This window comes from Vanessa cardui, chromosome 28 (assembly GCF_905220365.1).
Source record: "Vanessa cardui chromosome 28, ilVanCard2.1, whole genome shotgun sequence".
Taxonomy (NCBI): Eukaryota; Metazoa; Arthropoda; class Insecta; order Lepidoptera; family Nymphalidae; genus Vanessa; species Vanessa cardui.
Window position 1 is genome coordinate 6,861,592 of NC_061150.1, and position 15,047 is coordinate 6,876,638.

General features: G+C 36.6%; 1 protein-coding gene across 1 annotated transcript; it reads left to right on the forward strand.

Annotated features, from left to right (window-relative positions):
* The first annotated feature begins 5,278 nt into the window (after positions 1-5,278).
* Positions 5,279-14,279, forward strand: LOC124541705 (phenoloxidase-activating factor 2-like). The gene is made up of 9 exons (XM_047119641.1): positions 5,279-5,383; positions 6,485-6,627; positions 7,480-7,585; positions 9,298-9,498; positions 9,757-9,871; positions 10,469-10,574; positions 12,347-12,528; positions 13,434-13,598; positions 14,083-14,279. Exons 1-9 carry the CDS (start codon positions 5,283-5,285, stop codon positions 14,245-14,247), a joined length of 1,284 nt encoding a protein of 427 aa, XP_046975597.1. The 5' UTR covers positions 5,279-5,282; the 3' UTR covers positions 14,248-14,279.
* The last annotated feature ends 768 nt before the right edge of the window (positions 14,280-15,047 follow it).

Genomic DNA, 15,047 nt, shown 5'->3' on the forward strand with positions numbered 1-15,047 from the left:
TTAAAGCAGAGGTTTTATAGATTCGTAGAACACACATGTGGTATTCTACCGTGAAACAGTAATACTTATTGTTATGTGAGGTTTTAGAGCCGAGATGGCCCAGTGGTTAGAACGCGTGCATCTTAACAGATAATTGCGGGTTCAAACCCAGGCACCATATATATAGATAGATTTGTAGTACGTGTTCATTGTTTTACGAATAATGGTGTTGATATGTTAAATCAATGATGTGAAAAATGTTTTGGTATCAGTGTTTTGGTGGTCGATTCTGATGGTCACCACTACCCATAGACATATCACCATTAGAAACTTTATTTATTTCTTAATGATCTCCAATTTTCCACCAAATTGAAGTACTGAGTTACAATATCCCTTGTGCCTGTTACACTGGCTCACTTATCCTGTAAACCGAAGCAAAGTATTCCTGTTTGACGGTAGAATATGTACAGCCAGAGTAAGAAAACCTTCGTCAGTTTTCAAATTAATTCCTTTATCAAGTCTTCAACTCTTAGTACCTTTTGAAACTAACGCACTGAACTGACAGCTGCATATAAAATTAATCTTACACAGTACGATAACTTGGTTCAAAATAGCGTAACATCTTTGGACTGCGTCTAGTTTTATATCAACGTGAAACCTTATTAATGACGTAATTAGTCGTTATAAATTCAAATTAGATAGGATATCGTCTACTGAATTGTCAAAATATGTCTGTCAGTGTCATATATTCTCGATCGGTAGAGCAGATTATCGCTCGCACTGAGCACGCGAAAATAGATCTTAAGGTGACGAACCTTTTCTTACCCCGACTGTACAAAGCCCTACCACCAAGGAAAGTATATAATATTTATGAGTTATGACGTTACGTTTTAAAATTGTCTGTATTTAAAAATGTATATATTAGATTTGCCAGTGGATTAACATTGGTGTAGATAACGAGTAGAATATAAAGGGGATATATGAAACCTACTAAAATCTTAATATAATACGAGATGTGATAGTTTTTCTGCCGTATTTTTAAACCACTGGCTCACTGAATCCCAGTGTATTATTTGGTAGTGTTATATGATAACATTCCGACGATTTGTGATATTTTGTGTTACCAGATGTATTTGAAAACGAATTTATTATATTTTTTTATTATGTCATTATTATTTATTTTTTATATTTGAATGAGTTTTTTAATTTTTTTTTTTATTTTGTGCCACGGCACTTAAATTGAATGGCCCCTTTCAGCAGCATCTGACGGTATTATAAAATTCGCTGCTATTTTATTAATTTATGATAAACACAATGAAAATATAAATTTATTTATAGTAAATGAACACATGTTTTTTTAGTTTAGTGTATCATCATAATTTGAACGATTTTTATATATATAGAAAATAAAAATGGCCGCTATTAATCCTTTAGTGATGTAACATCGAAATTGATTATTGTAACTGTTTTTTAATTAAATATAACTAATTAATATGGAGTACAGTTAATAAAAAAGAGTTTCGTTACTGAAATAAATAGTTTTTTTTTTTATATCTACCCACGACCGGCCCTCTTCACACGGGTAATACTGATACTTTTTTTTCTCGCTGGAAACACGCATTGCGCGCTTCCCCCACGTGATGGAAAGTGGGGGGGTGTCTGGGACTCCCCGGAGCCATGAACGCCGAGTGCGCCCAAGCACACCGGGTGTACCCATTAAAAAACCAGCGGTACCCTCTCCGTCTTTCGGCGGGCGCTACGGGATCGCTTACGCATGCTACCGTGGGGTAATACTGATACTAAATATACTACAGATTTTGTTTATTTACGACATTACGTTAGAAACTTCTGAAATCATCAGTGTTTCTGTATGTTTTCTAATAAACTACAGAAACACTGTTTTTTTTTAAAACAACACTGTAAGACATTCTGTAATATATTTAGTATTAGTATTGCATCCATGTGACCCGATGATTGCGGGTTCAAACCCAGGCAAGCACCACTATATATATGTGCTTAATTTGTGTTTATAATTTATTTCGTGCCCGGTGAAGGAAAACATCGTGAGGAAACCTGCATGTGTCTAATTTCATCGGAATTCTGCTACATGTGTATTCCATCAACCCGCATTGGAACAGCGTGACGGAATATGTTCCAAACCCTCTCCTTAATGGAAGAGGAGGCCTTATCTCAGCAGTGGGAAATTTACATGTTACTTCTACTACTATTGCATCCGTGCAAAGCCGGGGCAGGTTGCTAGTTTATAATTATAGTACATACATCTAATTGTTTTGTTGTCAAGGAAATATATAAGCACAGTAATGATAATTACTCATCATATTCCAGTTCGAATCACGGTGTTTATAAGTGATCGAAAATCCACGGGAAAACCAAATATATCACCTTAGATAGACATACATACGATTCAGTAGCTAACCACCAGCCACAGATATGGCCCAGTGGTTAGAACGCGTGCATCTTAACCGGTTATTACGGGTTCAAACCCAGGCAAGCACCGCTGAATTTTCTTGTGCATATGTCTAATTTCAACGAAATTGTGCCACATGTATGTATGAATACACCAACCAGCATTGGAGCAGCGTGGTGGAATATATAACCATTCTCAAAGAGAAGAAACGCCTTAGCCCAGCAGTGGGAAATTTACATGTGCATGTACAAATAGCGGTTACTTTATTATTACAAACAGACACTCCAATTTTCTTCTCTCTTCAATTAATGAATACATTTTAATATTATGCTTGTATTTACTACTGATTAATTTCTTCAGAAAAACCCAATAATCTTTAGTGTTATCAACTCCACCTGTTTTGAACCCAGTCTTGGAATCTACGGCCTTACTAGTCACCAGACTAACGAGACACTGACTAGTTATTTTTTATTTTTATTTATTTGAATGGCACATCAAAAGTACATACATTAAACACTTAAAATTAAACATTTAAAACTGACACATATCTGATGTATGTACCAATTACAGACGTACACAGCACTGCTGAAGATTACTGTCTAGCTGCTTAATAATAATACTTATCTTTTGACATTACAAAAATAAATAAATAAAGATAACAAAATAATTTTCAATTACAAAATTATTACGAAAAAATTACAGATAACAAAAGAAGAAAGAATATCACATAAGTATAATAAAAATATCACATAAGTTGATTTCACATTCATCATATGACAAGGAACCGCCATTTTGTTTAATTTAAAACATAGATAATATTATAAATGATAATTTAATGTGTGCAGATTTGTTTAGTGAATATATTATATATTTAATGTCTATTGTCTATTCTATATATATTTATATTAATTTAAGTACTCGTATTATAACTTGGTCACCGCCCGTCAGTGGTTATCAAAGAGGGTACCATTGAAAACCAGCATTGGATGTCCACGCCTATTAATTGCTGAATGGTACACCTATTTGGGACACGTCATATATAGGATTTTTTTTGTTTCTTTTAACCCTTTTTTTGTATCAAGTAATTTTTTATTGTTAATTTTTTTTAATGATTTTTCGCGTAAATGTTAATAGTAATTTAAGTTGCTTTTTTTCTTTGGTTAACTTTTTTTATTTTCTTTCCAATTTTGAAGTAACTTATATATTTTTATAATTTTTGGATTATTGTTTCCAAATAAAAGCTATCACTACATAGTATAAAACAAAGTCGCTTTGTCTGTCCCTATATCCCTATTTATGCTTAGATCTTTAAAACTACGCAACGGATTTTGATGCGGTTTTAATAGATAGAGTGATTCGAAAGGAAGGTTTTTGTAAATTTTTGATGTGATTTTTTTACTTGATGGCCTCTACATCAGTTAGTTAGCTCTGATTATATGTAATTTTGCTTTTCGATGGCTAAAGATGTATCAGGGACCAAGGTGAAGTAAAAATATCCAGTCTAAAACAGATTTTAAAAATGTTATGCTGGTAAGTAGGTAGAATTTCGGTGTAAATTGAAAAATTAACGAAAAAAATCTTTAAAAAAAATGGATGGGTTTTGAATTTTTTGGCCAACTTGTATTCTCAAAATGGGCCCCCGAACACGCTCACTGATTCGTCGGACCCTCTACAAAACACTCTGTATCATATGACATGGACATGGACAATATAGTAAAAAAACGTTGACAATTTAAGAAGTTTCTAATGTGATGTCGTAAATAAACAAATTATGTAGTATATTTAGTATCACTCTTGCCCGTGCGAAGCCGGGGCGGGTCGATAGTAATCAATAATTAAGTGCTACAATTAATAACACATACACAAACATTGTTTTTCTTTCCTGCTTTTATCATATTGTTTTGACCTCAGTACGTTTTACTAAATAGTGAGGCGTTTTATCGACACGAAATATCGATGATTATAAAATCAAAATATACTTGCCTTGCTATCCGCCCCGGCTTTGCACGGGTGCAAAGCCGATACTAAATATACTACAGAATGTCTTACAACGTTCACAGCTTTTCTGATATTAGACAATATAAACCACTGTGTCCCTGCTTTTAAAATCTGTAATATTTTCGAAAATATTCATTTAAATTACATATAGTAAAGGACTATATTGATGTATATTAAATGCACAATGTATTTAAGGTACTTATTTAGATCTTTATCTAATTGATCTTTATCAATTATGTACTGCGTAAAATCGCTTCGGAAATAAACCAATACTTGATAAAAATGGTTACTGTGGGTTATCCCTAAGAGATAGACATATACCATTGCGGACTTTTTTGAAGACCTTTTCAAGATGTACAATGCTGTAGTATATTATTTTGATCTATATCGTAGGGTTCAGCCAGCGTTCACAATGTAAGCGCAAAAAATGTGTTTATTTACGACATCACTTTAAAAACCTCTGAAATTGAAAACTGAAAGCCCACTTGAATAAAGTTTATTTTGATTTTGATTTTGAAATCAACCTAAATTTTTAAGAAAACCCCGTTAAAACCCGGCTTCTGACCACCGACCGCTCTCTTCTGTTTTTCTTCTTTTATTTCTCCTGTCACCTCATAATCTCTCCAGTCATCCAATCAAAGTCAGCTGATCAAAGTCGGCTTTCTAACCAGCCAACCACAGTGCAACAGAATAACATAATTAAAATCATCCCAGGTATAACACAATTTTACAAATTCCACCATTAATTTTTTTAATAGATTAAACACTGTAAAATAATTTATTGTATAGCGTAAGAACTGCGCGCGAACTTCAATGAAATTTGTTCAACAACATCGATATCGATAAAATTAGTGCTACATCACTAGTGCCGTGATAAATGTTAGGATTTTTTACCGACCAAGCAGTCATCCGTCCGGTGCGCTGCCGGGACGAACCTTTCGTTTCGTGCTATTATAAATTAGAACAATTAAATATGTGGTACGTATGATCTATAAAATTAAGCTAGCAAAGCTCGCTCGGCAAAGCTACAGAATTTGTTTATTCACGACATCACATTAGACACATCTAAAATTGTCAGTGTTTCTTTACTATATTGTTCAATGTATTATATACAAAAACCTTCTTTTCGAATCGCTCTATCTATTGAAAAATACCTCATCAAAATCCGTTGCGTAATTTTAAAGATTTTAACATACATAGGGATATAGGGACAGAGAAAGCGACTTTGTTTTATACTGTGTAGTGATATAATTAAGACGAATATTTTTAAACTAGCTGACATTGTTAGTGAAAGAAGGCAGGTTTCCTATTCGTTAAGTTAAGTCAGCTGTCGACTATTTTTTGGAGGATGGTAAGAAGTTGCAATTTTGATTTATTTTGAATAAAGCTGAAAAACTCAAAAATTGTTCACTTTTGCATTATGCACATGGGGGTTGCGAGCTGAAATGGCCCAGTTGTTAGAACGCGTGCATCTTAACCGATGATTGCGGGTTCAAATCCAGGCAAGCACCACTATATATATGTGCTTAATTCGTGTTTATAATTCATCTCGTGCTTGGCGGTGAAACCTGCATGTGTCTAATTTCATCGAAATTCTACCACATGTGCATTCCACCATCCCGCATTGGAACAGCGTGTGGAATATGTTCCAAACCCTCTCCTTAATGGAAGAGGAGGATTTATACCAGCAGTGGTAAATTTACAGGCTGTTGTTGTTAATCCCCATATGCATAATTTTTTTTTACTTGTTGGTAGGGCTTTGTGCAAGCCCGTCTGGGTAGGTACCACCCACTCATCAGTTATTCTACCGCCAAATAACAGTACTCAGTATTGTTGTGTTCCGGTTTGAAGGGTGAGTGAGCCAGTGTAACTACAGGCACAAGGGACATAACATCTTAGTTCCCAAGGTTGGTGGCAAATTGACGATGTAAGGAATAATTAAAATTATTGCAAATAGTCGGGGTGAGTATCCCCTCCTAACGGAAATACGTCGAATTACCAATAACCCTATATAAATTACTAACAATCGTATTTTTATCGTTCCGATCCATTCTGATCTCAGTCGATTTTGTATTCTAGGTTTAATTTGGTGCATCTCTGCGCGTTGATGCTGTGCGTCGCCGCATCTGACAGGGATGTTGAACTAACCGAAGAATTCTTGTTACAAGCTTTCGATGAGGGCACAAATAACGAAAGGGGTAAATCACGGAGCCTAGAAAAATGTAAGTATTGATTTTTGTTTGAATTTAACAAAAAAAATATATAGCCTAAGTTACTCCTCATTATATCAGTTATGTGTCAGTGCAAGTCCCGTCAAAATTCGTCCAGCCGTTCCAGAGATTAGCCGGAACAAACAGACAGACAGACAGACAAAAATTTAAAAAATGTTATTTTGGTATATGTATTTTGGTGTATATACATATGCATTGAGTAAAAAAGGGCTATTTTAATATTACAAACAGACACTCCATTTTTATGTGCGAAAAAAAACATGGAATAAATACTTGTTGACTTCCAGACAGGATATATTACATGCATATATAATTGTATTTAACTAACATGTCTGTATTTTTAAATGTTGAAAAAGAGAAACTACTGACTTTCTTGGCGGTTCTTCCCTGTAGAATCTACATTTCGAACCGGTGATAGCTTCACTTAATACAGTTGTTAAATGATGATTCAAAAGTGCTTTTTAAAGACTACTTGAATAAAGTATATCTTGATTTGCTTATAGCCACTCACCCAGAAAGCCTGTGTACAAACCCAGACTGAAAAGTCATTGGAGTGTTCCAGAAAATTCTCTGTAAACAATATTATCGTCTTATTTTTATCATCAGTTATTCTACCGTCAAACAACAGTACTCAGTATTGTTGTGTTCCGGTTTGAAGGCTGAGCCAGTGTAACTACAGGCACAAGGGACATAGCATCTTAGTTCCCAAGATTGGTGGCACATTGACGATGTAAAGAATTGATAATATTTCTTACAGAGTCATTGTCTATTTGTGCTCGTCCGCCAACCTATACCATAAATAAAAACAAAAATTTTGGTTGTAACTTAGAACAATACTTTCAGATAAGCTATGTGACCACGAAGACGGCGAGGATGCAAGATGTGTTAAGAAATCGCTCTGTGATGTGAAATCGCCCCCCCTCGACCCGGCCACGACCTTCACCTATAGGTAAGACAGCACTTTTTTTTTCTCGCTGGAAAAACGCTTTACGCGCTTCCCCCACGTGAAGGGAAGCTGGGGGGGGGGTATGGGACTCCCCGGAGCCCTGGACGCCGAGTGCGCCCAAGTACGCCGGGTTTACCCACTAAAAAACCAGCGGTACCCTCTCCGTCTTTGGATGGGCGCCACGGGATCGCTTATGCATGCTACCATAGTAGAAATTCTGGAAGTTATCAATCATGCGAACATTCCTACTACTCTGGATGACCACATGGAACACGTGGTAAGCGGTCACCACCACCTATAGACAATTCAAACTCAAACTCAAATAACTTTATTCAATAAAGAAGCATTACACTTTCTTATTGACGGTCAATTGAAACACTACCACCGGTTCGAAAAAGAAAATACCCCGACCTGAGAAGAACCGGCGAAAGAAACTCAGCGGGTTTGTTTTTGTTTGTCTCATATATTATATAAACAATTTAATATGAGATGAAATAGCCAGGAGACGATCGTTTCATTCCCAAGGTGTGCTATCGATCACAAACTCATTAATTGTACAATAACCTTTTGCACACAAGCGTTCCTTAATATTTTTTTTAAATTTGGCAACAGAGGCATTTTGAACGCTTTTTGGGATCCTGTGATCCTGTTTTAAAATCGTAATGATAATTAATTACGTAACGATAATACTAATCGTTCCTTGCATCGCTAATTCGCCACCAACCTTGGCAACTAAGACGTGACCCTTGTGCGTGTGTTACACTGACTTACCTTTCAAACCGGAACACAACAATACTGAGTACTGTTGTTTAGCGGTAGAATATCTGATGAGTGGGTGGTGCCTATCCAGACGCGCATGGGCAAATATCTGCTACAACCTTGGCGGACGAGCATATGGGCCACCTGATGGTAAGTGGTCACCATCACCCATAGACAATAACGCTGTAAGAAATATTAACTATTCCTTACATCGTCAATGTGCCACCAACCTTGGGAACTAAGATGTTATGTCCCTTGTGCCTGTAGTTACACTGGCTCACTCCCCCTTCAGACCGGAACACAACAATACTGAGTACTGTTATTTGGCGGTAGAATAACTGATGAGTGGGTGGTACCTTTAATCTACCTTTTAAAGATTTCACCTGGATGGAGAATGCCCTACACTGAAAAAACAGAAACTCGAATTAATATATTCAATACAAGCTGTGCCCGCAAAGTTGTAGGCGTTTGAATTTACAAAAAAAAAATTGTAGTCTAAGTTATTCCTTATTATATCAGTTATCAGCCAGTAAAAGTGCCCTCAAAATTGGTAAAGCTTACTACTACTAGGTTCAATATAATTTATTAAGCTGTAAAATGCAAAAATCAAAATCAAAATCAAAGTATACTTTATTCAAGTGGGCTTTTACAAGCACTTTTGAATCGTCATTTAACAATTAAGTGAAGCTACCACCGGTTCGGAAAGTAGATTGTACCGAGAAGAACCGGCAAGAAACTCAGTAGTTACTCTTTTTCAACATTTAAAAAAATACAGGCATGTTAGTTAATACAATTATTAAATTAATATATCCTGCCTGGAAGTCAACAGGTAATAATTCCACGCTTTTTTATCATCTGTTTTTATATATATTATTTTTTAAAATCTTGTATCGAATAATACGCCTTTTTCATTTCAATTCCAAAGTAAATCGTTAACCAAAACTTTTTTCTTGCAGAGAAATGGTGGAAGGTGGTTGCACTTACCTGCAGACCTGTTGTCCTGAAGATAAAATAAGAACTGAACCAAGGAAACCCAAGCCGGTGAAGAAACTAGGCTGTGGTTACAGCAACCCTGGGGCGAACGTACTCCGAGAGCTGGCCACTAAAAATGGATACACAGACTATGGCGATTTTCCATGGATGATTGTTCTTATGAAGTGAGTTGGTTTATAGTGTATCGACGACCTCCGTGGTTAAGTATTGTGTATACCGGTTTTATTGGGTACGCCGCTCCGAGGACCTGGGTTCGATTCTCGGTCGAGTTGATGAATGTTAGAAAAAGTTCATTAAATTTCTATGTTGTCTTGGGTCTGCGTGTTTGTGGTATCGTTAATTCTATTTTTCCAAAACACAAGTGCTTCAGCTACTTACATTGGGATCAGAGTAATGTATGTGATGTTGTCCAATATTTACAGAAAGGGCGTGCCCAAGGAGAAATTCGATGAAGCGTACATCGGTGGAGGTACCCTAATAGATCCGTCTGTGGTTTTAACTGTAGCTCATAAAGTGGACGAAGTCAGCTCTTCTGAGGTATTTTCATTTCTAGTATTAGCATGTGTGTATTGTATTTTGATTAGAAGATTATATTTACAAGAAAATCCTTAGTTTTTTCCACAAATAAAACCCTAAATCAAATCAAATCAAAATAAACTTTATTCAAGGAGGCTTTTACAAGCATTTTTGAATCGTCATTCAACAGTTAAGTGAAGCTACCACCGGTTAGGAAAGTAGATTCTATCGAGAAGAACCGGCAAGAAACATATACAACAGTCGTTTTGAATTTTGTAGATCGTAATCATAAGTGTGCTGTACATTTAATTCTTCGAAATTGGAGTAATAAACCACTGAGTTTCTTGCTGGTTCTTCACAACAACAGCCTGTAAATTTCCCACTACTGGGTTAAGGCCTTCCTCTACGGGGAGAAGGTTTTGGACAAATTCCACCACCCTGTACCAATGCGGGTTGATGGAATACAAATGTGGCAGAATTTCTTTAAAATAAGACACATACAGATTTCCTCACGATGTTTTGCCTCACCGATCTCGAGATAATAAACATAAATTAAGCACTTGAATCCGCAATTATCGGTTAGGATGCACGCTTTATAAATAAAGTATTTCATCCTAGGTGATGTGCCGCGCTGGGGAATGGGATACGAAGTCAGAGGATGAAACATTTAAGCATCAGGACAGAGATGTAAAGAAGATCATCATACACAATGAATACGTGAGACGTGAGTGATTTAGGTCACTGGATCACTTGGCCATAGCCATAGCCATTTATGGCTATTGTGCCAGTCCGCCCAAATAGTCATGACGCTAATACTTGGAGCACAAGAGATATATGATCAGAGTACTCAAGATTTGGCAATAAAATGCAGATCCCAATATCCTGGCTGCAAATTAAATTTATTCAAGTAACTAGCAAAATTTGCCAAAAATATAACCCAGCGAGAAGAAATGGCAATGTCTGATAGTTGACATGACATGTACAGCCTGTTAATTTCCCACTGTTGGGCTAAGGCCTGCTCTTCCTTTTGAGGAAAAAGTTAGGAGCATGTTCCACAGCGCTGCTTCAATTTTGCAGGTGGATTCACATTTGGCACAAGTTCGTTAAAATTAGACATATGCAGGTTTCCTCACGATGTTGTCGAACGAGATGAATAGGCTATATGACTAGTTTTTAAAATCCATTTAATAATATTTAGTAGAAGTTAAGGAACCCAGTAAAAGTTGTGTTTTTTATTTCTAGTACATATTTGCCGAAAAATATCGTATTAAAAATTCCATATTTAAATAGCTCGCAAAAACGCCACTTGGACAATATGGCGCTGCAATGGGGTCGGTGACGTCACTTTGCTGTATTTTAATCTGTGGTACATATAGTAGAAATGCAAAGTTTACAAGAAAGTGACTTCATCATAAGCCCGGCCAATCAGGAGCGTTTTGTGTCACGTGACAAACGTTTGAAAAAATGCATTTTTATTTATGGATTTTTGAATGAATTGAGTATTATTTTCAACTTTCGTTAGTAAATAACCATTTTTAAACTCATAATATACAATGATTACAATAATTCACAATTTATTTTTCGCATTGTCAAATAGCCTATTATGAACACAAATTAAGTACATGAAAATTCAGCGGTGCTTGCCTGTGTTTGAACCCGTAATAACCGGTTAAGATGCACGCGTTCTAACCACTGGGTCATATCTGTGGCTGATGGTTAGCTACTGAATTGTATGTATGTCTATCTAAGGTGATATATTTGGTTTTCCCGTGGATTTTCGATCACTTATAAACACCGTGATTCGAACTGGAATATGATGAGTAATTATCATTATTGTGTTTATATATTTCCTTGACAACAAAACAATTAGATGTATGTACTATATTATATCTCGACTCTCATTCGGATAGTTGCTTTAAATAATGATTTACAATAATTCATTCACAATTATTATTGATATAATTATTGTACAGTATTTTTACTTGGTGGTAGGGCTTTGTGCAAGCCCGTCTGGGTAGGTACTACCCATTCATCAGTTATTCTACCGCCAAATAACAGTACTCAGTATTGTTGTGTTCCGGTCTGAAGGGTGAGTGAGCCAGTGTAACTACAGGCACAAGGGACATAACATCTTATTTCCCAAGGTTGGTGGCACATTGACGATGTAAGGAATAGTTAATATTTCTTCCAGCGTCATTATCTATGGGCGATGGTGACCACTTACCATCAGGTGGCCCATATGCTCGTCCGCCAACCTATACCATAAAAAAAATCTATCGGGGTAAGACAAGGTTCGTCACCTTAAGATCTATTTTCGCGTGCTCAGTACGAGCGATAATCTGCTTTACCGATCGAGAATGACGTATGGCGTCGCAATGTTTTGATGTTTAGATTCAAAAGGTACTAAGAGCTTAGGACTTGATAAAGGAATTTGAAAACTGACGAAGGTCTTCTTACTCTGGCTGTACATGTATGTGTTTCTTTTATCATGAACAGAATATGCTCGGAACGATGTAGCGCTGATCATCTTGAAGGAGCCGTTCGTTTTGGAAGGAGCTCCCCACATCGGGGTGGCGTGTCTCGAGAAAAAGCTGCCCAGACCTGGAACGGAGTGCTTCAGCATGGGCTGGGGCAAAGACTTCTTAAATGGCGATAAATACGCTTCTATACTTAAAAAGGTACCACTTCATACGTCACATTCATCTATACATATAATAAAATTGGAGTGTCTGTTTGTAATATTAAAATAGCTTACTTTTTTACTCAATGCATATTTAATGTACATGGTACATATATCAAAATAACATTTTTTACAATTTTTGTCGGTCTGTCTGTTTGTTCCGGCTAATCTCTGGAACGGCTGGACCGATTTTAATGGGACTTTCACTGACACATAACTGATATAATGAAGAGTAACTTAGGCTACAATAATATATTTATTTTCTGTTAAATTATATTGTGTACAAGGTCCCGGGCTCAGCTAATTAAGGTGTATAGAGTACTTATTCTTTAAAGGCCAGCAATGTGTCAGCAAGTTGTGTTCCGGTTTGAAGGGCGAGTCCAGGGCCGTATATAGGGGAGGGCAACCGGGGCAACTGCCCTGGGGCCTCCACATGAGAGGGGGCCTCCACGTGAGAGGGGGCCTCCACGTGAGAGGGGGCCTCCACGTGAGAGGGGGCCACAGTTTTCAGAAAGTTAACAAATACTGAGATATAGTCAAATTATAATAATGTTACTATTTAATATTTTAAAAGTTACCGATACAAATACGAAACAATTCATAGCTTACTGATTGAAATGTGTTGTGTGTTTGTGTCCCCGGGGCCTCCACACCTTTAAATCCGACTCTGGGTGAGTTAGTATAATTATAGGCAAATGAGACAATACATCTTAGTACCACGGCTGGTGGCGCATTGGCGATGTAAGGAATGGTTAATATTTCCTACAGCGCAATTGTCTATGGGCGATGGTGAACGACAGGTGGCCCATATGCTAGTCCGCAAACCTATAGCATAAAGAAAACACTGGACGTTACTTTTGAAGCCTGTTTCACTGAATATTTTTAATACTGTAATACTTTCAGTTGAAACTACCGCTGGTCCCGGCTGACAGGTGTCAGAATCTCTATAGGAACAGCCAGCTGGGACAGTCGTATACCTTGCACAAGAGCCTCACGTGCGCTGGAGGGGAGGCCAACGTGGATACATGCATTGGAGACGGCGGCTCATCGCTCGTATGCCCTATCCCTGTAAGTACAGCATACAAATCGTCGACCTTTTTACCCCTTTGAGGGTCGAATTACAAAAAACCCTTTTCCAAATCGCGGTTGAAGCCTGAGTAACAGACAAAGTTACTTTAATAATTATTAAAAATATTAATATTAATGTTAACCAAAAATAGTTCCAAATTAGAATTTAATTTTAACCGATGACTGTGGGTTCGAACCCAGGCAAGCACTGAATATTCATGTGCCTAATTTGTATTTATAATTCATTTCGTGCTCGGCGAAGGAACACATCATGAGGAAACATGCATGTCTAATTTCATATAAATTCAGCTACATTTGTATTCCACCGCATTGGGACAGCGTGGTGGAAAATGTTCCAAACCTCCTCGGAGGGAGAGCTTTAGCCCAGCAGTGGGAAATTTACAGGCTACTATTGTTATTGTAAAAGAACAATACTAAGAATGGAAATCCAGGACATTTTGGCTAATATCTCCAATTTTTTCAGGATAAATCTGGCTTGCGGTATTCCGTAGTGGGCATGGTCGCGTACGGTCTAGGTTGTGGCGCTGAGAACCTGCCTGGGGTCTATGTTAAAATACCAGAAGTATACGATTGGATATTTAAAGAGACTACTTTGGAAGGATTCACTGATAAGTTATTTGTAAGTTAGGATAAATGTACCAATAAATATTATAAACGGAATTGTGACTTTTTTTGGCAGAAAACCCAAATATTTTTTTATTGGCTTGACCTTAGACTTGAACACGGAATCTAAGGGTTAGTGACCTTATATCAAGCTACTAAAATAACTAGGCAGTGGAATAAATATCGGCTAATAAAGTCATATGACGGTGAATAAATAAAAACATCTTTCTAGGATTAAGCTTGTGTTTCTAAATCGAAAAATGCACGCTGATCGAATAATTTCCGTTTCTATAATAAAATTCCGCAGACATTTTTAACTTTGCCGTTTTTTAAATTCCAATCGTTTGTAAAGAATACATTGGTAAAAAAGGCATATTATTCGATACAAGATTTTGTAGATGATAAAAAAGCGTGGAGTTAATACCTATTGACTTCCAGGCAGGATATATTACATACATATATAATTGTATTTAACAAACATGATTGTATTTTTTAAATGTTGAAAAAAAGTAATTACTGAGTTTCTTGCCGGTTCTTCTCGGTAGAATCTACTTTCCGAACCGATGGTAGCATGACCTAATTGTAAAATGACGATTCAAAAGTGATTGTAAAAGCCTACTTGAATAAAGTATATTTTGATTTGATTTAGACAATATCTGCGACTCAAACGAAGGATCGACTCTGTGAACGATTTGTTATATATTATATGTATATGTTATATATTTTGGTATTTCGGCCATGTTGTCCAAAATTTCAAGAGCGACCGGAAATCTACGAATTACGTAGAGCTGCCGTTGAGGAAGCAAAATAAAAACCGAAACGAAT